This window comes from Pyrus communis, chromosome 6 (assembly GCF_963583255.1).
Source record: "Pyrus communis chromosome 6, drPyrComm1.1, whole genome shotgun sequence".
In the NCBI taxonomy this organism is placed as follows: Eukaryota; Viridiplantae; Streptophyta; class Magnoliopsida; order Rosales; family Rosaceae; genus Pyrus; species Pyrus communis.
Window position 1 is genome coordinate 13,756,558 of NC_084808.1, and position 23,926 is coordinate 13,780,483.

At 35.2% G+C, this 23,926-nt stretch overlaps 3 protein-coding genes across 3 annotated transcripts; 2 read left to right on the forward strand and 1 right to left on the reverse strand.

Annotated features, from left to right (window-relative positions):
* Nucleotides 1–258: 258 nt before the first annotated feature.
* On the reverse strand, nt 259–2,519 carry LOC137736623 (uncharacterized protein ECU03_1610). Its single transcript, XM_068475861.1, has 3 exons — nt 2,363–2,519; nt 1,219–1,353; nt 259–813 (listed from the first exon to the last, which is right to left on the reverse strand). Exons 1-3 carry the CDS (start codon nt 2,495–2,497, stop codon nt 667–669), a joined length of 417 nt encoding a protein of 138 aa, XP_068331962.1. The 5' UTR covers nt 2,498–2,519; the 3' UTR covers nt 259–666.
* An 8,032-nt stretch (nt 2,520–10,551) lies between these two features.
* Nucleotides 10,552–11,049, forward strand: LOC137736081 (glycine-rich cell wall structural protein-like). The gene has a single exon (XM_068475419.1). It carries the CDS (start codon nt 10,552–10,554, stop codon nt 11,047–11,049), a length of 498 nt encoding a protein of 165 aa, XP_068331520.1.
* Nucleotides 11,050–18,208: 7,159 nt separating this feature from the next.
* On the forward strand, nt 18,209–22,354 carry LOC137736083 (uncharacterized). Its single transcript, XM_068475420.1, has 4 exons — nt 18,209–18,217; nt 18,342–18,491; nt 19,561–21,158; nt 21,430–22,354. Exons 1-4 carry the CDS (start codon nt 18,209–18,211, stop codon nt 22,352–22,354), a joined length of 2,682 nt encoding a protein of 893 aa, XP_068331521.1.
* The last annotated feature ends 1,572 nt before the right edge of the window (nt 22,355–23,926 follow it).

A 23,926-nucleotide genomic window follows, 5' to 3' on the forward strand; every position in this document is an offset into this window, starting at 1 on the left:
CCGTAGCTAGGTTTTGGTAAGACTATACTTTTATATGCATCCCTACTTGTGAGACTGGTATATGCATTGCATGTGCCTGACGAAAAGACTTTATCAACTGCTTCCACATTTGCCTAAAGACCTAATACGAATACTTCTTTAGTTCTCCACATTCATGGGGGAGCATTACAAGTAGTATTATTATAGGAATGTGATTATGTAAACTAGAAATAGGAATCTTATAAGATCTAAAAGACCATTTTCAAGCATGATTGGTACTACTTGAGGACAAGTAAAGTCCATGTTGATTAGTATAAATAAAGGCACAAGACCAAGGAGAAATCAATCAAGCTAGATAGTTGAACCCCTTCTCCCATATCTTTGTCATCTTTCTCTCCTCTCTCTCTCTAAATATTATTTTACTACAATTTGACGGTCGAGATGGTGATTGTATTAAATACATGTAGTATTGTAGCAAAATTCTTATTTTGATATTAAAATCATAACAATAAGAGGATCTTTTGGATTTGTGGTGTTTCAAGGAGTAAGTATAGAATTCATTTCCTTTGAAATATTAATTTTAGAATGCTATTATGTAAAGAAACTCGCATTAAATGATGGAATAGTTGTTAAGAATTTGTAAATCAGATTTATTAGTTGTTGCTAATCTTCATACTTCTTTTTTTTTCACTTGCCCATTACTTTGTCTTTGATAATCTCCGTAGTATTCTTGGCCACTCCCCATGCGCTTGAGACGGTGCCCTTTGTTTTGTTGGTTAGGGTTTCCGCTGTTTCAGTTACCTTCTCTGTTGTCTCTTTTGCCATTTTGTTCATCTGATTTTCAAAACATACAAAAATTTGAGAAAAAATTGCTTCCTATAATCAAGTATCAACACATAAATTAACAAATCATGAAAAGATTAAACGAACAAATGAACAAATATACAAATAATAATATTGCTTTTAGACAAGGCCGGACAAAGGTAATCAACTAGGCCTACACTTCGGCCTCATATACAAAAGGTTAGCGATTTGCTTGACACCTCCACACTGATTGAGATGTAAGAATTATTTTTTGTTTTAGTTTTTCTTTAACCATGTGAGACGCTCAATTCCCACAAGTAAATTTTGCATTGAAAACTTTTTACAGTTAGAATCAATGATCCAATAATCTCTCCTTGAAATCATTGTGGTTGTACTAATTTAAGCATGATTGTGTAAATGGATATCGATTCTTACGGATTTGGCAGTCGTTTCCACTGTGTCTCTCATGAACTCACATGTTTGTCTCACTTCTTTGGCTCCATCTTTGACTGCATCTGCTGCTTCTTTCGTCTTTGCACATGCATCTGCCTCGTCATCTTCCTTCTTCGACTGTGATTTACCAAAATTTGTTAAGCAGTGGCATCTACTACTATAAATAACTATAATTTTCAAGACATGCTATGCATGTTTTGGAAGTAAGAAAAACATGTTTTAGATATACATTATTTTATTTATTTAAGGTTAAAAGGATAATATTAACATTTTCATTCATGTTCCAACCAAAAATGAAAAACATGTTTTAGATATACATTATTTTATTTATTTAAGGTTAAAAGGATAATATTAACATTTTCATTCATGTTCCAACCAAAAATTAGTTTCACATCGTTGAGGTCATACTAAACATGCCCTAAGCCCAAACACCATATCACCAATAAGTGGGTAACAAATCACAAGAATTTCTTAGATTTAATTAGCACAAAAATAAAATAAAATAAAATAATCATATTAATCTTTTAGGTGAAATGAGAAATATTTTGTTAGGTTTTTTTTTTCCCCTAAAAAAGGGGACAATTGGCCACAAGCCACGGTTATCCAACCTTTTTGGGGTTTGGAGAGGCTATGGAGGATTTTCACCATGCCTATGGCCACAGTCAAGCAAACTCACTAGCTAGGAACATCGAACATGGGACCTCCCACATTTTTTTTGTTTATTGGGGAGCTGCAGTCTAAATGTTCTATTAGGTTAAGTTATTATGTTATGTAAAGCGTTTCATTCCCTTCCATCCTCTGATCTGTGGCTTGATTTTGCTAATAGAAACTACGTGTACTGCATGCCTAGCACACATTATTATCAAAACACTAACTAAATTGTTATAAAGATAATGACTGAATGGTACTGCATATCAATCTATAGGTAGTTAATGTGTTGTCGATATTTGATCAAATGTTCATTTCAATATTACAAATATAGATCAAACAACATGAATCAAGGCGAAATATCGATTAGGTATAACAAAACTGCGTGTTTCAAATTGATATCCAGTTCCAAAAAGTCGTTTATTTCGTTATAAATAGAACACATACATATGCACACATACAAGGAATTAGAACTCACTTGCATAGGTCTTGTGGGAACAATGACAAAACCTCTAGTGCTTAGGCTGGTCATAACGCCATTATTGGTTATCGTTTTGCCCAGGAGGTATGTGGAGAGCTTTGTAATGAGCTTCATGGATGACATCGTTTGCATTGTAAAATTATTTGGTTAGGAGTTCTCATGTAGATACAATTAAAAGTTTGCTTGGTCTTGATCTGGATATTAGTTATATATTGCCACATTTGAAGTCCTAATGAACATGTTGTGTCACACAACGAGCATATTTCTCTATTTTGTGGTCCAATAATTGTCATTGTAAAAATGGACCTTCTATTCTAAACCCCCATGCAGATTTTTTAGGAGTATTGTGAGGGGAAATTACTTGAGGTGACTATTGCTCTCTATCTCTTGTTTGCATAAATATGATGCATATAAATTACATACTAGAGATATCATCTTCAAGTGCCAAGAGCGACTTTATCAAGAAGAGTCTTTTGAATAAAATTTAGATATACAGACAAAATTTTGCTCATTGAAAGAAGACAATCAAGTGATGGAATTAAATATGAACATTTCATGTTAGGATATCTAAATCGTAACATTAATTTAACGTTTTTCTTACAAGACAATATTGTAATAAAACAACTCTAATATATGAGAGAGTGATTTGAACTATGGTGCAAGAGGTGAGCACACTACTCCTAACTAACTGTCTAACTCATGTAATGCACAATAATATTATGTTTAATTATCATAAAATAGAATCATTCTTTAGTACAAAGTCACATCCACTGTCTCTTATTTTCTTATTGTTGCTTATGGTTTAGTAATCATCTCATCGGTAAACTCAAACATGATCATAAGGTGTAGACTTTGATAGATAAGCTAAAATAAGAAGATGTCAGAGTAGAATATTGGACTAGAATATATATATATATATATATAACTCCTCCCTTAAAGTAGAATTAATATGGTCATATCAAAGGAAAAGAAAAACTAAAATAAGAAGATGTTTGTTACTTTCTAAAATTTTTGTTACTTTTTATTCAAAGGAAGTTTATTTACAACAACAAAAATTATATAAGATGCCTTTTCTATGAAGATCAAATCTAGTGTACTTATTTTGTGTGTGGCCTTTCTGTGGTTTCTATCATTGATTGACATGTGTATGTTAAGTTTATGACAATAAAATTAAGGAGCTTAAACTTATTAACAAATGTCAATCAATGATAGAAGTTATAGAGAAAGACCACACACAAAATGAATGCAGAAAATTTTAACTTCTTTCCCCGTCCCTTCCAATCGCTCAATACACAAGGCAACTATTATGTTTCACAACAACAAAATTGATAAAGTGGTGGATAGCATTTTCCTCCCTTAAAATCAACTCTCGTGCAAAAGGCATTGCAATCAAGAAAATCTTCACATTTTTCCCGACACTATACTTCGGCGCTTATTGAAAAACAATTGAATTGTAATAATTAACAAGAATTTAATTTGGTGCTTAATTAAGAGAAGAAAATTGCAGGAAACTAAAGGTCAAACATATTGACTACGTGCATACGAAGTAAAAAAATAAGATGGCTATGGCTACTGCAATGATTAAGTTCTTTGTAATGAGGGAGAGATAACCACAAGCCATTTCTATTTACTTTCAATTTCAAATTTATAAAATGCTACATCCATAGCTCTGATCTGGTGATGGTATTTACAGGATTAGGGGTATATCTTAATCATGAAACATAATATTATGTTCATGCACACAATTATGCTTAATATTTTTGTATCCTCCAATTATACTAAGATTTTAATGTCAAAAGTTTCAAAACCTTAGGTGCGTCAAATCTCATCAATTTCCTTTCCATCCACAGTTTCAAAGTCAACCATGCAATTACTAAATTATAACCTTCTGGTCAGTAGATATACAAATAAACAATTACCACAACATTTTAGTGGTAGCATCTTCACTTATAACTAATGTCTAAGATTCAATTAACTTAAATAAGAAGTTTGATACCTAATTTTCATCGCTAAACACGTGAACATAATCATAAAACGAGACAACTCTGTATGTTGTTGGAAAGAAAGCATTTGGACTCACAACACAAGTGCAGAGGTTTGCAGAGAAGCAAAAGTAAACTAGAAAACTATGAACTGAGAAAGAAACGAATAGAAGAGGGAGAATGAAATGAAAGATTGTATATTGCTCAAGTGATTACAATGATTGATTTACACATGTTATATAGGCCTAGAGAACCTATCTTGCACTGTAAGAAAACAATTTTACCCATTCTAACAACTTTAACTAATTGTTACAATAGTTCTTAACTAACTACCACATCAGTAATAACTAATTGCTACATCAGCAATCTCTTAACCAACTTGTCTTGGTCAATATTCCCCCTCAATCACAGCTTGGGTTCCTCAGCTTAAGATTGTAGCAATGTTTAACAAACAAAGGTCCATGAAGTCTTTTAGTTAATATGTTAGCTGACTGATCTTAAGTGGGAATATAGTTGACCTCTAAATCACCTTGTTGAACTCTCTCTCGAACAAAGTGATAATTCGTATCAAGGTATTTAATTCAAGAATGAAAAATTGGATTAGCACTTAAGGCTATTGCGGGCATGTTATCACAATGAATAACTAGAGGAGTAGGAAGAAACAACTCCAAATCCTTAAATACATTTCTTATCTAGGCAACATTTGTTGTCGTATGAGTCAATGCCTTATAGTCAACCTTTGTAGAACTACGAGAGACATAGTTTTGCTTCTTCGATTGCCATGAAATGGTGTTGTTACCTAGAAACACAATGTATCCAATTACAAACCTCCTCGTGTTTAGGTCTGCAACCCAATCCGAGTCTAAAAAACTATTAAGAGTTGGTTATGCCACTGCAGAATAGACAATGCCATACTGTAATGTCCCTTAAAGATGTCTAAGGATTCTTTTTACTGCCCTAAATGAATATCAGTTGGTGAAGTCATAAACTGGCATACAAGTTAACCGTAAAGGCAATGTTTAGCCTAGTGAAGGTTAAATACTGCAAAGAACCAACTATGCTTCTGTAGAATGTGGGATCACTCAAAAGTATTCCTTCTATTATAAGTAAAGAGTCGTGAGGCTTGCAAGGGGTAGTAACAGGTTTACAAGACTCCATGCCTACCTTATGCATGAGATCCTTAATGTACTTTGATTGGTTCACAAAGATATCTCTATTTGACTGATACTTGATTTGAAGTCCCAAGAAATAAGTGAGCTTGCCAAGATTTTTTATGCCAAATACCTCAGATAATTCCTTAATAACCTGATGTATTTTTGTAGGATTTGAGTCTGTCAAGATGATATCATCTACATATAATAGTAGTATGATAATATCAGTGTCATCATTCTTTGTAAACAAGCTTGTATCAGACAAGGAAGTTTGAAATCCCATAGCACAAACATAGCTTGTAAACTTCGAACTCCAGGCCCTTGGTGTTTGTTTAAGTCCATAAAATGACTTAATGAGTTTGTAGACGTGATTAGGACATGTTGGATCAACAAAAACCCGTGGCTGCTTTATGTAAGCCTCTTCCTGTAAGACTCCATGTAGAAAGACATTTTTAATATCCAATTGCTTCAACTCCCAATGATTAATTGTAGCTACAACAAGGATAATTCTCACTGTTGTATGCCTTATCATTGGACTAAATGTCTCAAAGTAATCCACTCCATGTTCCTAAGAAAACCCTTGAGCTACTAACCTTGCTTTGTGCCTTGAAATGCTACCATATGGATTCTTCTTCACCTTATATACCCATTTACTTCCAACAACAGACCTATCACTAGGTTTTGGAACCAAAATCCAAGTGCCTTGTGCTCTAAGGGAATCATATTCCTTTTACATAGCATTTTGCCATTATGACATTCCTGCAGCTTTTCTAAAACTATATGGTTCTTTAGCATCAGTGGTCTCAATAACATATGAAAAACCTCCAAAAAATAGCCCATAATCATCAATCTCTAATGATAGTAATTCAGGAAATCTTGCTAGAAATGCTGCATAATTCTTCTTTTCAATTGCTCCACTTTTCAATCTTGTAATCATTGTATGCAGAGAAACTGAATGTTGCATAGGTACGTTAATCTTAGAATGTAAATGTGTTTGTGGTGATAGAGGAAGAATCACCTCTATTTATGAATTGTGGACATGCATCAAAAGTGATATGTTTGTTGTGAATTGGAGTGATGATGATGGGGGTTTGAAGTTGAAGATGAATTTTGTATATCTGATGAACTCAAACCATTATTAGTTATTAACTGTATTTCTGTATCTGGTATTGAACTTATCTTTGACTGATGCTGAGTTGCAGCACTTGATATTGCTTCTAAGTAAGTTTTATGATGCACAAAATTATTTGATAACTCCACAGAAGAAGTAACAATAGGAATCGGTAACTGTATAACAACTGGAACCTGCCTTGTATTTTGTAATACTGAGGATACTTTTGATTCTTGAATACCAGAGTTCATGTATGCAAAAATTTCTTCATCATATATAATGTGTCTAGATAATATCAGTCTTTTATTTTGTAAATCATAACAAATTGCTCATTTGTACCCTAATGCATAACCAAGAAATATGCATTGAGAAGATCTTGACTGCAATTTATTCACATTGTATAGCCTTGAAAAATGATGTATATCAATTACAAAAACTTTAAAGTTATACACCTCAAGAACTTTTCCTAAAACTAACTGATATGGAGATTTAAACTCAAATTCTTGCATGGCATTCTATTTATTAACAAGGCAACATGAGAACATGCATGATACCAAACATTTAAGGTAAATTGGCTTATGTCATCAATGCGATTGCAGTTTCCACTATACGTCTATGTTTCCTTTTAGCAATGCCATTTTGTTGGGAAGTATAGGGACAAGATTTCATATGTACAATTCCTTTATTTGCCAAAAAGATAGGAAAAGCATCTGATTTATTCAACATTGGAAATATCCACACAAATCTTAAATATTCATCAACAAATCTCATGTAAAACCCATACCATTCTATAGATTGTTTTGGAACTGGTCCTCATACGTCAGAGTGTATCTTTTCAAACAAAGAACCAGCACTACTTTGTATAATATGAAAAGACTGCCTACTCATTTTCCCTTCAATACATGAAGAACAAATAGACTGACAAGAATCTTTACTAACTAAGATGTTGGAATCCTTTAACATTGTAGCTAGCACCTCCTCAGATGGATGTCCCAGACTTTGATGCCAAACATTAGTCTTTATTTTCTTCCCCAAGAATGCAGCACACCTACTCAGCTTTGAAGCAAAAGTTTGCAAACACATTCAATGGAATGTTGAACAGCTCTCCACCATCACTCATTCCTTGATACAAAATCACCCTTGATGCTTTGTCTTGTATAAAGAAATCCATATCATTATAGATAAACCAACAATCATTGTCATTACATAATTTCTTGAAAAATAGTAAATTTCCAGTAATTTAAGGTACATATAAAATATTATTCAAAATCAAGGCATTATGAGGTGTAACAAGAGTAGTATAACCAATGTGTTTTACTTTCAGAACTTCACCATTGCCAACAATTATTTTCTCATCTCCATTGTAAGGATTAACATTGGATAGAGCATTAAGATTGACAGTCATATGATGTGTGGCCCTTGTGTCCACTATCCATGCTTCACCATTGGAGAATTCATGAACTGGAACATTCTGTGACTCAATATGAGCATGTGCAATCATTGTAGTGAGAGAGCTTGGTGGTGGATTACCTTGATATGATAAATTGTTTCTATGATAACACTCAAGTGTTATGTGGCCTCTTTTTCCACATATCTGACAAACAACAAAGCTTACTGTAAGAATAGAACCATTATCTGTCATGTGAAAACAATTGGGTGCAGTGTGTCATCTTCTTGAACAAATATGACATTCTGGTGAAACTGCAGACCTGTAGTTTGTATTCTCATTCCAATTATTTTCCTTATGAGAACCATTTCTAGAGAACTACTGAGTATTATTACCTGAGAAGCTATTGTCATAAGAAGTTTGAGAACTTTTTCCATTACCAGAGAAATTACCATTACTTCCATTGCTTGTCTTATTTCCAAATTACTAGAAAAGGATCTTGAGTTATTATAATTTCCCCCATTGTAATTGCCTCTGTGTTGTGATTGAAAAGATCTATTTCTATTCTCCATATAAACTGAACCACCTTGAAATCTAGTAAGATCCCCTTCATAGCCTCCTTGATTTCCTTGTGAATTCAAGTTCTCTCCATGCTCATACCCTTGATATCCTCCTTGAAATCTTTGGGAATTAGACCCTTCTCCATTAACATATATTGCTGCCATTGAGGTATTAAGAGATGTCAATCTTGATTTAATGCTTGCTTCAACTCCAAGAAGTTGAGCCCTGAAATCTTTTAAAGACATAGATGAGTCTTTTGCAAGAATAACAATGTGAATCACCTCAAACTCAGTAGGTAAACCAGATAAGGTAACAATAATGAAATCATTATCTGTAACTTTTTCACCAACAGATACAAGTTGATCTTTTATGCCATTAAGTCTCAAAAGAAATTTATCCACTGATTCCCCACCTTTCTGTGCAGTATGGAATTCTGTTTTCAATTGATTAATCCTTACCCTAGATATTGAAGCAAATATGTCTTGTAAGCAACTCCAGGCCTCTTAAGATGTTTTGCAACCAACCACAAGATCTATGGCATCATATGACAAAGTAGCTGTAAGAAGACTAAGGAAGGCCAAATCTTTCTTCACCCAATCTTTATAAACACCAGTGTCTGTATTGATAACAAACTTAGGAGGACAAGGAGATTCACCATTGAAGAAATCAAAAAGATCATAGCCCCTAAGCACTGATTGAAATTGGTAACTCTACTTGACAAAATTATCTTTCTGTAAGCATTTCTAGCAAACCCTCGATTCTAACAGAAGATTCGGCCATTGTAATAATATCCTAGATGCAAAATTTGATCAAGAAACTACTTATCCCAATGAACAATCTTGTGAAATCAAGAATAGCTTATCCCACCGAAAGATTAATAAATCACTAAATGGCTATCAGTCTTTCTAACAAGAAAATCAAATTACTCAATGGTAATCGGCCTATCTGAGTATACTATCAAATTTCTTCAACGAAGGAATGGCTATTGTCCTTAAAACCATCACAAACCATGGTTATCAGCCTCAAACTTTGACATATTACTACCCATTTCCTTACAGACACATTCAATCAAACAGTTTATGTGCACTTATGGAAAGTTAAGATCAAGAACCTGAAGCAACAGCAAATCTTGCCCAAACTAAGAAAAACTAGCAATTATCATACCATCAGTAAGCAATTACACAACGAAATTGGCATCGAGGATCGATCGGCTTAGATACCTTCATAACATAAGTGCAGAGGTTTGTAGAGAAGCAAAAGTAAACCAAAAAACTATGAATTGAGAAAGAAACGAAGAGAGAGAATGAAATGAAAGATTATATATTGCTCAAGTGATTACAATGAATGATTTACACTTGTTGCATAGGCCAAGAGAACCTATCTTGCACTGGAAGAAAATAGTTTTATCCATTCTAACAACTTTTAACAATTCTAACTAACTGTTGCAACAGTTCTTAACTAACTGCCACATCAGTATTAACTAATTGCCAGGTCAGCAATCTCTCAACCAGCTTGTCTTGGTCAATATGGACCTAGTATAGTTTCATATATTCCAAAGCATCCTAGTATACCAGCTCAGAGAAAAGGAATTCGTGTAGGAGCACACGAGTCATAAAACACAACCAGATTTGGTAGTACGTAACAAGAATGCCATGATATTAACTCACTTCCTTAAATTTTCTCTTCTTTTCATTCCACCTAACTATCCATTCTTCTTATCCGAAAATTTCAAGCCTCCATTCAATTTTGTTTTTTGGTTTCCTTTTTCTTTCTTGGGACCATTAACGATCCAAGAGGTCTAAACTCTTCCCCCAATTCATCATTTACTACAAACCCTAACCTTTCATTATTACCCTCAACAGCCCCCCACCTTCACACCTCTTCACCACTCGGCGGACTCCCCTATATAAACCATGCACAACCCATTCAAGGTTTTGTTCACAGAAAGCAAAACCACCAAGAGAGAGAGAGAGAGAGAGTTGCAAAAGATAGAGATGTGGCGTGTCATTTTGGTGCTTGCTTTTTCATCAGCGCTACTACATGCAACTAGTGCACGCAAGGTGCCTGGTGATGATGGTCATGGAATCACAACCGATCAGCATACAATGGTTGTGCATGCAAGTGTACCAATGGCGGAGTTACCTACTAGTCTTCGTGACAAGAAGTGCATCTTTGGCGGCGTTTGTAGGTTTGCAGGGATGAGAGGTTTTGTTGGAGTTGGCGGGGTGATGCCGGTTCTCGGTGGAATTGGTGGAGGGATTGGGAAAGTTGGTGGAATAGGAGTAGGAGGTATTGGTGGTAGTGCTGGTGGTCTCAGTGGAGTTGGCGGATTAGGCGGTGCTGATGGCGGTGGTGTTGGTGGTGCTGGCGGTGACGTTGGTGGTGGAGTTGGTGGTGCTGGCGGTGGTCTTGGTGGTGCTGGCGGTGGCGTTGGTGGTGCTACTGGCGGTGGCGTTGGTGGTGGAGTTGGTGGCCTTCTTCCACGTCCTTGATCATTTTTGGTTTAGGGTTTCATGACTTTGCATGCATGCATACATGCATGGCTAGTAGCTATCCAATTAGTAGAATGGTCTTTTTTTTTTCTAAATTAGTGGTTGGTCCTTGTTTCAAGTTTCGACTTTTTGTTATATTATCGATTTCTAGCTAGTAGTGGTGATTGTTGGTTTGTCTCTATGACATGCACCAATCTTATGGTTGTATCTGCTTTTCATTCTAGTGTTTTCTAGTTATGGTTAATGAAATTAATCTTTTTCCTTGAAATTATATATTATCTAGAATCTAGTCCATTAATTTTAAAAGGAAATCATGGTACCAACTCCAATATAATACTTCAAAATGGTTTATTTATTTATTTTTGTTATGAGCTAAATGCCAGGCAAGTGATCATTATTCTCAAAATATCAAAGAGTAATGCTATTCATACCATGTTTTTGTACCACATTTTCATACCATCTTAGTGGCATTTGAGTTGAACAAGGTACATCATTTAATTTCAATCTTTTTATTAATTAAAACACTTCAATAATCTTAGGTGAAAGAATGAGATTCCTCGTATACCATAATCATCATTTAATTAATAATATTTTTATTAACTATTGATTAACATTTTGATTAAATGCTAATTGTATACTACAATCATCATTTAATTAACAATCTTTTTATTAATTATTGATTAACATTTTGATTAAATGCTAATTAATTTAGATGATGTGGCTGTCCAACTCATCTGCCACTTAAGATGGTAAAGAAATGTGGTATAAAATTGTGGTAAGAATAACATTATTGAATATGAGTCAAAATATTGAAGTTAAGCAGTTGTACACTTCAATGTCATCTCATGTCTTGTTGGCTTTACATTAATTAATTAATTTGTGGAGGAAATTCTGATTTGAAACAAATTTAATTGATCTGGATTACTGAAGAAGGATGATAGAGATTTTTCTAGGTTCGAGTTCTAGGTCCAAAGACTCACATTTGAACTATGATTTTCCTGCGTTCGTGTTTTAGGTTCAAAGACTTGCATCTTCTCGTAGTTTAGATAAATTTAATGTAAATTATTTATTATTTTTTCGGATTTAAATTTTCCCACCTCTCCATACTTTAGAGGAATTTAGGATATATTAATATCATTTGTGAAAAAGAAAATCTGAAATTAATTGATCTCAACTCATTTGTCTAGGTCTCTTCATCTTGGCAGTGCTGCTGCCATTAATATTTATGGATCTATACTGATTTACCACCTGTACGGCTTGTTCATGCCATGCAGCAGTCTGTGTGTCTGTGTTACTGTAAACTAATGAGATCAGACCACTTTACATTAGAGTAAGATTCTCTCCTTTTTTTTTTTTTTTTCCCTTTTCTTTCCTCTCCTCTTATTTGAACGGTCACGATTAAGTCACGTCAACATTTTATATTAATTTTTTATAAAAAAAAAGGACAAAATTTGAGAATGTAAGAGGTGAGGATGGAAAGAAGAGGGAAAATAATTCTAATCCCTTTACATTTCTCTATCAAATAGTTTAAACATTGATAACTAATGATTGATGGTACTTTTCCCTTTAAAAACGTTTAAACAATAATTTAAAGTACGATAGAGAAAAATACCTAAAAAAGTACAAAGTAATTCAAATATGTAGAATTATAATAGAGAAAAAACATTTGAAGAAAATTTTAGATTCGATTCTCATTAAAGACGAATTTGAACTACATTATTGGTAACTCATTGTGAGACTTAGCCCATCTATTTAGTATAGATAATATTATTTGTTAAAAAAAATTGTGTTTTCTTTTAAAAAATGCTAGGGGAGTCACTTTGTACCACTTATTCAAAATGAAATCGGACCATTTTTGGACCTTAACTCTAATAAAACAAAAGTACAATGTAGTCTCTCAAAATATAGTCTAGCGTTATTTTTTTCGTTTTTTAAAATAAGCTCAAGGCAACTCTATGTATAACTGTAGTTAGGTTGTTATTTACATTGAATAATTTCCAAGTGAGGGTGTCTTAATTAGTTAAAAATAATGTAAACAGTCTTCCTAAACTATATTATAGATCATTCTTCAAGTGTCATTCATGAAAAAGAAAAAAAAATCAACTATGTATGAATGTTTGGTGATCATTAGAAAGGAACTGATAATTTAATCATGTGAAAGAAAGTTACAATTTGATTGATTTTTCGCTTGGCTGCTTATTAAAACCTGAAAAATGGAAAATGTTGGATACCATTTTTGGGATAGGATGTTCGGATTTTTCTATATGCGAACATCTCACTCAAAGCCAATTACCTTGATCGGGTGGTAAAAACTTCAATTACTAACATCTTCTCTCAAAGTTTTTATTTTTATTTTTTTTAATACATTGATATTTTTACACTAAGGGGAATGAGAGTTCGGCTAAGCCATACAATGGGCATCCTAATTTGATATCAAATTCTTCATCCATGAAATTCCAATCTAAGACCTCTCACTTTCAAGTGAAGAGGAATACCACTAAACCGTAGTACTAAGTAGCTTATCTCAAAGTTAATTACTTTGAATCGGGTGGTAGAAAGTTCAATTACTTCAAGTTCTACCTGATATTGTCATACATACATAGAATGGGGGAGTATGCGCTTTACGACAACCATACGAGTTCAGAAGATGCCATATGCCAGAGTGCCAAATTTCTTCCCCAACTATGTATCAGTTATTTAAACCAAATTTCATACATATCGCAAAATATGAAGAAATAGAATAGTGTTATTCACATATTTCTTTTTACTTTCCACACACTCCATATTAATTTTTGTCATTTGATCATCTTCAATTCATCTGATCGGACAGCCAAAAATTGAAATGTGTATGAAAAGTAAAAAAGAGAGTATAAATAGCACCACTCGTCTAATAAATATATGATACTTTTCTTAGAACCTTTCGGTTAACTAAGCTAATCAAAACCCCGTTTTCTGCTCTATTGTCAATATTCAAGTACGCACTTGCCTTGAATGTTCTTTTTCTAGGAAAAATGACAATGGTCCTGTAGGTTGTAACGTGCTATGAGCAGATTTCCTGCATATTGCATCGTATTAGCCATGCTAGCAGATCATGGTCATTGGTAGTGATTGACTGTAACGCCTGCCACCTCAAAAATTCAATAAACAGGGTGTCACAATTCTCAATGACCAGTTTCATTTTCTATATAAACAAACCTTCGACAGTCTATTTTTCTATATTTATATGATAATATAATTACACTAAGTCGTAGAGATAAATTAATATCGAATTTGTCATTTATAAGATTCGAACTTAAAAACTTTTACTTACAAGTAAAACGTAGTACTGCATGACAAACATACATACTATTTAAATATACAAAATCAACCATATCGCTAGCACTTTCTGAAACAAATGAGTTCGACATATAATGATAAAAACCAAAGTTAAAAAACTTGTGTTGGTAACGTGATCAATTTTGTATGTCTAAAGAATATTATGTTATTTTAAATTTGCCGCATATGGTGAGTCATGACTTCGGTTTCCATACTGCTTCCTCCTATATAGAGAGCTCATGCGTACCATGCAGGCAACGACCCAACTTTTAATTAGATCGGGTTGAGACTAATGGACATGGCTCATATACTAATGATCTATGTGACCTTTTTTTTTTTTCATAGGCTTGGCCTTCTCTGATGGCCCTCCACTGCCTCCTAATATACCAACTCCTACGCTGTCTCCTTCCATTGGCAGCGGTGGAGGACAGGGTGGTGGTGGTGGAAGCTGTGCCGGTCGAGGAAGTGAAGGCTCAGGTTATGGTTATGGCAGTGGGTATGGCCATGGAACCAATGGTGGTGGAGGAGGTGCTGGCGGAGGTGGTGGAGCTGGTAGAGCCGGTGGTACTGGCTCTGGCTTTGGAGGTGGAGCTGGTTTTGGTGGTGGCAGTCCTAGGAAATTAATTAGGCAGGAAGAGTTCACCAGGCTATTGAGATGTTATGTGTTTGGTTCTAAAGTTCTAGCTACTTGAAAGTATTGTGTGGGTGTACCGCTGTTTCTAGTTAGGCTTCTACATATGCCATAGTGAATAAAGTTATTCCAACTATATATGCAGCTTTTTCCATATATGTAATCACTCTATTTGTGTTACTACTTTTCCAAGTTGATTTCATGTGTGTACTATATTTATGAAGTTGTGTTTGTCGATTAGAGAATTCCTTTATTATAAACATCACTATTAAACATCTTTTTCTCTCTAAAAACAATCAATTTTGAACAATGACACGAAGAAATCGCGCTTCAGCATTGTTATATAAAACATATTCTAAAAAACACAAAAACAAGATATTAAGATCACAAATATATAATGAATGAAATCAATATAATACAGATGTAACTTATCTGTAGAATACAGAGAAAGGTTGGTGTTGGAGAACTCATAATTGTCTTCTACTCTCTACGATCTAAAATACCTTGTTAGTGAATAGGGGTTTAGCATTGGAATAGTGCGCGTATTGTGAAAGCATAGACAGTGCTTATATAGCTACTGTGATATCTCTCAAAAAAAACGTATTATTAAATGAGATATACTTATAATGACAATCATATATTTTATATCCTACCATTATGTGCGGGGATAAAATTGTCCAGCCCCACTCTTTCTTCTATTTACCTTCTTCTCTATTCGCCTCTCCTCACTCTCTAATTGTAGCTTCACCTTCTCTCCTCTCTCTTCAACCATTTTTCTAGGGAGAATATAAACAATCATAGCAATTGTGTCTAGCCCTTTTTTTGCAGCTACTGGGCTATACAAAACCCTTTAAAATTTAACTCCAATGGATGGTGAAAAGGACTTGCTGGTAGTAGAGGTGATGAGATTGATCCATTGGCCTCCATCTTCCAACTTCTTCAATCCTTTATCGAAGTATGCTGAGACCTAGCTAGATAATAAATAAAAAATACTGTAGAAATCAAACTCATCGGTTTGCCAAAGATGCCACCATGTGAAATGGAATTAGAGATTGCAGACAACGTAACTGAGGAATCGGCCTTGAGAGTGTGAGAGAAGGGTGGCTCGTTGGGAGAAAAGACATGCGAACGACCTTGAATGCTGGTTTGCTAACAGCGAGTTCGAGAAGAGAGAAAGTTGGCTTTAAGAATATATATAAGGAGGGAAATGTGCTGGACATTTTATCTTGACGTCTAACGGAAAGTTAACGAAAACCTCGCTTTTGAATTAAATTTACTAATAATTTTTACAACGAGGGTTTTGAATCTTAATTTGTTTACCATATGAACTATCTTCCAAACAAGACCGTTAATCCAATTTTACCCTAAACAATTAACAACAAACTCATTGATTATGAGTGGAATGAGCTGCCTCTTCTTCAACTCGGTCCCTTTAAGAATGGACCCATATACGATAAAGTCCATAAGCAAAGCCCAATTATTTAGCTTTAGTCCAACACCAAAAGGCCCATAGTCTCAATATTTTTTTATATTTAAAATAACTGATAAATACGGTCCTCCGCGCTAGCTGTTTGGCTTTTCTTTTCAAAAAGGCGGGAAACCAAAATTCAGTAGCGCAGAGAGAGAGAGAGAGAGAGAGAGAGAGAGAGATGGAAGGAGGGAGCTCAAGCAGCGAATTGCAGAGCATAGAAGACGCCATTAGATCCTCGGATGTAAGCAATTCCAGTTTTCCATTTCCCAATTTCACTGAATTCAATTTTAACCTTAGGGTTTCAATTTTCTAGTTCGTTCTCGTTTCTCTCACTCTCAGCTTTTGGTCCTGCACTGTTCATCTAGGGTTTTCATAGTAGCGTGACGAAAATTTGAACTCGATTTTTATAAAATCGTTAAATATTTTCAATTTCTTTGGGAAATATTGAATAGTTATTATTTTGTGTGCATTAATTTAAGAATTTGATGAGGTTACCTTTGTTTTTATGTTTTGAGTTCACGTTTTTACTATTTATTTAACGTGGATTGAAAATTGTGTTCTGCAGGTAGTGGAGAATCGTATTGAACTACTGGGGAAGCTTGGTGAGTTGAACATTACAGAGAAATCTGAATTGGCATCCCTTGCGAAATGTCTCACAGTATCCAATTCAATGCTCTTTACATTTTATTAATAATATGTTATTTATATCATATTTTGTTTGATGTTTAACAATTATGAAATGATTGCGATGGAGATGTAAATTTTCGTTTTAAAGGACCTTTACTTTTCAGGCACATTGCATACTCATTTGGTGACCCAAATTCAGAGAGAATCTGAGGAATGATTTTTATAATGTCCGCTGGAGGTTTTTGTTATCGATATTGCTGCATAAACATTGTTATGGGTTTATGACAAAAGCTTTGGCATGTGATCGATTACTCTTTCAATGCGTCTATGATGCCTGTATGTTTTGTTTCATGCAATGTTGTAGGACATGAAATTGCTAAGAGATACAAATGGTCATAGTTTGATTTGCAATCTTCTCATGACCAGTTCGCCATATTTTGTATTTGTTCATTGTTATTCTTAACAACAAGCTTGACATTTTGGGAGGAGTATACTTGCTTGGATGTAAGCCAGTGCATGTTAAACAAGGCTATATTACACGTGGCTATAAAACACCTAGAATCTGACATATCCAACGCTCTAGCACATTTCCTTGCCCTTGGGAGCAAGGTAATATGCCTTTTCATGCAGTGTGCTTGTATTAAAAGCAAGGGTGTACTATTCTTATTCCTCAATGGGACCAGGGTATCTAAAATACTAACTTTTTGAGGATTATTTATCTGTCAGGCTACCATATGGTGTGGTAAACACCTAAAAATGACTCTTATGTCGAGTGTGGAGTCTCAAGAGGAAGAGCACGACAATCTGTTCTTTGAGGTATAGAATAGTAGAGACTGTCAATTTTCTTTGTGCTTGCAGAAAGAAAAACATCCTTTGTCTTAACCTGAATACTAATTTGACAGATTTCTATTCTTGGAGACTTCTCCCTGGTTAAAAATGATTGGAAAATTTTGTCTTGGAATGTCTACAAGTAGCTTCCATTTTGCTCTTGAACCAAGCCATACCTTTTATTCGAGGCTGCATACGGTGTTTATTTCTTTAATGGGCTTAGTTCTGAAGTTCATTGACGCGTTGTCATGTGCAACTTTTCACTCTTTTTGTTGCTGGTATTTCCCATGACAGATGTTAGTATACACACAAGAAAATTAAGTAGCACATGCATGACCTGCTTACATCATCTGTCTGCTGCATGTCGCACCAACTGTCCTGTAAAAATTCAGTTTTCTTCTTCTTGTACTTATTTTGCAGCTGCTTCTGGATCTTCTGAGCTTCTCTGGTGTTAGTTTCTCAGCTTTGGCAAGATTTCCTGTTTCTACTGACAAGCTGTCAATGGATATTGTTGAGAAATTCTTAGTGGAACAGTTAAACTTGATTAAAGATTCAATAACAGAGATTAAGGTACTTATTAATTGCACTGTGTTTCCTGTGCTAATCTTTATGATAATTTATTCTAATATATGTACCTTAGTTTATCTACTAGAAATATGTTATGTACTAATTTGTTTTCAAAGAGGCCACGACTTCGTGACGCTACAAAACGATTAATGAAAAGGATGTCTTCAAATTTTTCTTTTTGACATTTTTGAATTGGGTATTACTTGATAAATATTTTCTTTGTGGAATGAATTTTCGTAATAGCCTAAGAAATGGTTTGCCAAATCCAATACTGCTAAGTACTTTGTGAGTCAGGAGTCAGGACTAGAGAATTTCTGATGTTTAATACAAGGAAAGAAGCTAAGATTAACATTAAGACAACAATGAAGTGCCTGGGAATTTTGACTGGGTATTAGAGTGTTGAATATATCTTATAGCTTGTGAGTTCGGCTCAAATATACCTAGGGATTCCATAAATAATTTTACATAGCTATTTTTTTTGTTTTAGAAATATCTTGTTCTTTTAGTTCCTAAACTACTTAAACTTACCTTGAATTATCCGCTCTCCATAACAGACAGAGAAACCTGTTATATTTATTCAAATGGACCCTGTGCTTTTAAAATGGGTCATACAGTATTTTGTTATCTTTGGATCTGTTTATAATTCATCCCCCACTCATATCTGACCCAGTCTTATGGTTTCTCACTAACTTGTGCAAATTGGAGGCACATTGAGCACTTGTGCACGACTGATGCATATCAAGTCTAGGGCACATTTTCAGTAACTGTTTAAATGGCAATTTGACAAATGTGGGACCAAAGTTTCATGACTAAACAATTCAAGCGCAAAAAAGTTGTGCTCGTATATTGTTATTTATGGAAAACTTGTACATATGTTGTGAGTGAGTTTGATGTTCGTCTTTGAACTTCTGATATGAGGGAGGAGAATCCTTCTTGGCTGCCTTAATTTCCTTCACTGACATGTGACTTACATGTTGGTGTAATATATATTTACGTTTTATTGAACCTAATTATTATATATTTTAGAACACTGCTCACGTCTCACATGAGCCTTTCTAACATCTAAATGCAGAGAATTGAGCAATTTGAATCTGTAGGAAAGGTCACGTTGGAGGTCATTGATGCTGTAATAAGACTATGTGGAACATATGCTCGAGTTGTAAATTGGGAGTCTTGGGAAGAAAAGCTTGAGAGGGACAAAAGTGGAACACACTTTGAAGGGGTCAGTAACATGAATCACGTTATTACTGTTATAAAGTATACAATAGAAAAATTGTGTGAGATAGGCGTTGCTGCTGCTAATAATGGAGGCAGTCTGGTAAAGGTTCTCAATTTTACATGGAAAGGTGTAGTCAGTCTACTTCAGCTTGGTAAGGGGGTATTCGCAACAAAGGTGAATGTAGCTGATATAGTTTCAAATCTAATCTCATTGGTCAATGAATCTTTAAAATGTGCAGCTGAGGCTTGGTCATCATCTTTGAATGACTCCATTTCAGTGACAGAAGCCAGGAAGACATTTCTTCCAATAAAGTTTTATCTGATTAATGCAATAAAAATATCTACCCTGTATCCGTGTCAAGCACATCTGGTACAAAGGGAGATAACAAATTGCATCCTGATGATCTCAACCTTCAAAATTTCATTGAGCAATGAAAAACTGTTAAAAACCGCTGCTGAAGTTTTCGTAGAACTCTTGGAGAAAGCATCGTTGGATTTACTATTTTCGTTACTGAATTCATCTCAAGTGAAGCAGGAGTTCAAGGTTGAGATTCTAGATTCTCTGTTCGGTAAAGGAAGCTACACAGATACTAGCTCTGGAGATATGAGTAAATTTAATAAGATAAGTTCGTTGGATGAAATCATTTCTTTATTTGGGGAAGCAATGCCTGGAGAAAGAGCCTTGTTGCTTGGTCGTGTTTCGTTATTTCTTAGTTTGTTGAAATTTTCTGTTGATCTTGAAGAAGATGTAAAACTTGGGATTACTAGAAAGCTTGGTTGGTTCTTGGATATATTAATTGATGAAGAGGTATATTCTTCCATTTTGCTTTTGCAAGTTCCCGTGTTATATGGTTCTGGAGAAACTTTGGTAGTTGCCTGGCAGCCTATGTTTTCTTCGCTTTTGAATGCATTGGAAATCTTCATGCTTGTGGTCTCTTCGACTCCTGTTTGGAGGGAGTTGGAGGCTTTCCTTCTTGAGAATATATTTCATCCTCACTTCCTTTGCTGGGAGGTTGTGATGGAACTTTGGTGCTTTATGCTGCGGTATGCTGAGCCAGGGACAGTGAGTGGCATTATTGGTAAACTCTGCTCATTACTGAAGTTAGTGGCATCTTCTGAATCAGTTCTTGTACCTGGTTCTGCTCTGCGAAAATTGGCAAGATCAATCAGCATGCTTCTTGCTTTTGGCTCACCGTCTATCGTAGACCAGGTTTACATGTCCATTGTTAGTGATGAGGGAACTCAGTCGTCACCAGTTATACGTCTAGCCTTATTCATGGAAGGATTTCCACTGAATTTACTCTCTGACAAGTTGAAAAGTATTGCAACTCAAAGAATCCTTACTGATTACTATGTCTTCATTGAAAATTTTGATGACAAATCCATGAGATCTTCTGGTTCTGGTGTTTTTGGTGCCCCTGTGTTTGCTTTGTCTGCTTCATTGGAGTCTCTGTAAGTAACAAGAAACCTTTTTACGCATTCTTGAATAACTCTACTCTTAGTTCAATAACTTTATTCTTTGGTGCATCCACTGCTTGAATAATTTCAGTGTGACAACATCACTATTCATAATTGCTTTCTTATATATTCTTTTGTGGGTGCTTTCCTTTTCTCTATCCATTTCCAAAACTGCGGCTAAATCTTTTTCTTCACTTTATTGTATACCTTTTGTATTTGCATTCATTAACCAGTATATTTAATGAAGCTTTTCCTTCTCCTGTAGCCGGATCAGTATATCCGATATCGATGTGAAGACTCTGAAGCTTTTAGTTTCCATCATTCAAAACTACATAGTGTCTTCAGACAAACTAATGAAGGACCGCTACCGTAAGCTTTTGAGTGAAACATTGGTAATCATGTCAAAAATGAAGCACCTATATGCATCTGACGAAATGGAGAAAGTAATCTTTGAGCTCGAAAACCTGTTTATTTCAGGATCTGCTGCAGCTTCTGATACACAATTGTATGAATGCAAACCAAATCTGGCTCTTTTCATGGCAGGCCTTGCTCATATGGAAATCAATGAAACTAATGAAAGTGCCAAGATCTCTACTCTCTGGGAGTTGTATCACATGTTGTTGAGTGAACGGCATTGGGCATTTATTCACTTGGCTATTACAGCATTTGGATACTTTTCTGCTCGGACTGGTTGCAATGAGCTTTGGAGATTTGTGCCGGAGACTGCAGCGCTTTCATATGATTTAGAATCTGGAAATGAGGCAACTGTGGAGAGATTCATGTCTGAGTTTAAGATATATCTCGAGAAGGAAACAGCTCTTCTTACAACGACACCTTGTTCTGACCAGCTTGGTCTGCTTGCAAGGGAGGGTCTAACTCTGAAAGAAATGTTTCAGAAGATTTCAGATACCATTGTGGATACTTCAGAACGTGACAACATGGAAATCGACTGTGAAAAGCAAACGGAGATCAATGGCGGGAAGCAAACCAATAAGAAAAGGAAACTTCCGGATGGAATTAGGAAGGGAATGGAATTGCTAGAGAGTGGTATGAAGGTTATAGTTGATGGTCTGTCCCAGTGGCAGCAAACACAATTTTGCTCCAATGAACTTCACGACAAGCTCTTGACGAGCTTTTCTCGCCTTGAAGATGAAATTTCTCAACTAGCTGGCCTGGCTGGTAGTGATTAGGTTGCATTTTCAATTTCGGGTTAATGGCCGGTTTCCGTGTGACTATTTTAATGATTTGGGTCGAATACGAACCCGAATGTGAATGTTCATTGTCAAGCAGCAGGTAAAGGAGTCGAACCTGGTGGTTTAACTCAAACCGTTGTGCATTGTGTTACAGCGGATGGAACTGAACGCTAAGGGATAGAATCTACACAAATTATAGTGCTACAAATTTCCGCATCCTCGATCTTTCCACTGTTTACCCTTCTTCGAAGCTAATATGTGTGAAGTTGAATCATTTAGTATCAAATACCGAGAGGCAAAACGAAAAATCATGAAGCTGGAGATACGTTTGATGATCATTTTTTTAAATGAAAATTTTGTTTGGTAAATACTTTTAGTTTTCAAAAAATGGAAAACTCGTTTGGTAATTACTGTTGCACCTTCCTATCCAAGGATACCCTAATTCAAACTATCAACCTATTTGTGCGAAGTGGTTTTATTTTGGTTGTTGAACGGTTATTTTATCTGATTCCAAACACTAAAAAAAATACCTTGCCAGACAAAAAAAATTTCTCGGGTCAAAATGGTTTTCGTCACCAAAGACTTTAGCCTACGGAAGTTTTTTGGAAAAGATTGGTTGCGCAAAACTCATCACTCGAAGCCTTTCCCAACGAAAACACAAATTCGTAGGGTGAAACAAGGTTTGCCCGACAAATAGATCCTTCAGGTAAACGTGCATGGGCTGACTTGACCCTACGAAATTCTCTTGCCCGACTACAAGGTTTCGTCAGCTCACACCAAATTAAATAATGTCAAACACCTTGATCCGACCAAATTAAGCTTATACGCAATTAACCGAATTGTACACCGAAAGAACAGATAAAAAGTAGCGTTAGTAGCTTTACAACTCACTTGGTGCTTCTCTGCTTCCTTTAGAGAGAGAGAGAGAGAGAGAGAGAGAGAGAGAGAGAGAGAGAGAGAGAGAGAGAGAGAGAGATGTGGTATTTCTATATTAATTTTTTTAGCTAGCTGTGGGATGTGTTTGGAGAAGAGGAGAGGAGGGTATATAAATAGAGCCTTCTCTATCAGGCTCTCTATGTTTAGAGAGAGAGGGAGAGTAACGAGACATGATTCTCATCCCCATCCGCTGACAAAATAGATAATAACTCAATGTGAGCTGGTCAGAAAGCAGCTTAATTACCAGAAAACCCGAAAGGAGAACGTCATGGGATACAAAACAAACTGGTTTCTTCAGATTACTCCTTGGGTTGGGCAACATCATATGAGATGCAACACTTGTGATCATAGTGCATGACAAACAACAATCGAGGAGGGTATTACGCGAAGGATAGTTACAACAAATCAGTAGAAATAAAGAATCAAATTGATCTATTCTTCTTACAAGGAGGTGTATTTATACAAGGAGTACAGGTAACAAAATCGGGGACAAAGTGGGAATAACAAATTACACTAATTATGCCTAGGATCCTAATTATATACAAAAGTAGGATATGCTTGTAATCTCTCAGTGGGTTTATTCAATTATGAGCTTAAAAGATTTTAAAATAGTTTACAAATTCAAGAATATTC

Excerpts from the sequence above, each read along its gene's own strand:
- LOC137736083 (XM_068475420.1), top strand. Across the intron at positions 18,492-19,560 it reads ATTCAATAACAGAGATTAAG|AGAATTGAGCAATTTGAATC; the intron begins GTACTTATTAAT and ends ATCTAAATGCAG. Across the intron at positions 21,159-21,429 it reads TCTGCTTCATTGGAGTCTCT|CCGGATCAGTATATCCGATA; the intron begins GTAAGTAACAAG and ends CTTCTCCTGTAG.
- LOC137736081 (XM_068475419.1), top strand. The coding sequence starts at position 10,552 with ATGTGGCGTGTCATTTTGGTGCTTGCTTTTTCATCAGCGCTACTACAT.
- LOC137736623 (XM_068475861.1), bottom strand. The coding sequence starts at position 2,497 with ATGCAAACGATGTCATCCATGAAGCTCATTACAAAGCTCTCCACATAC. Across the intron at positions 1,354-2,362 it reads TTCCCACAAGACCTATGCAA|TCGAAGAAGGAAGATGACGA; the intron begins GTGAGTTCTAAT and ends GGTAAATCACAG. Across the intron at positions 814-1,218 it reads TGGAAACGACTGCCAAATCC|ATGAACAAAATGGCAAAAGA; the intron begins GTAAGAATCGAT and ends TTTGAAAATCAG.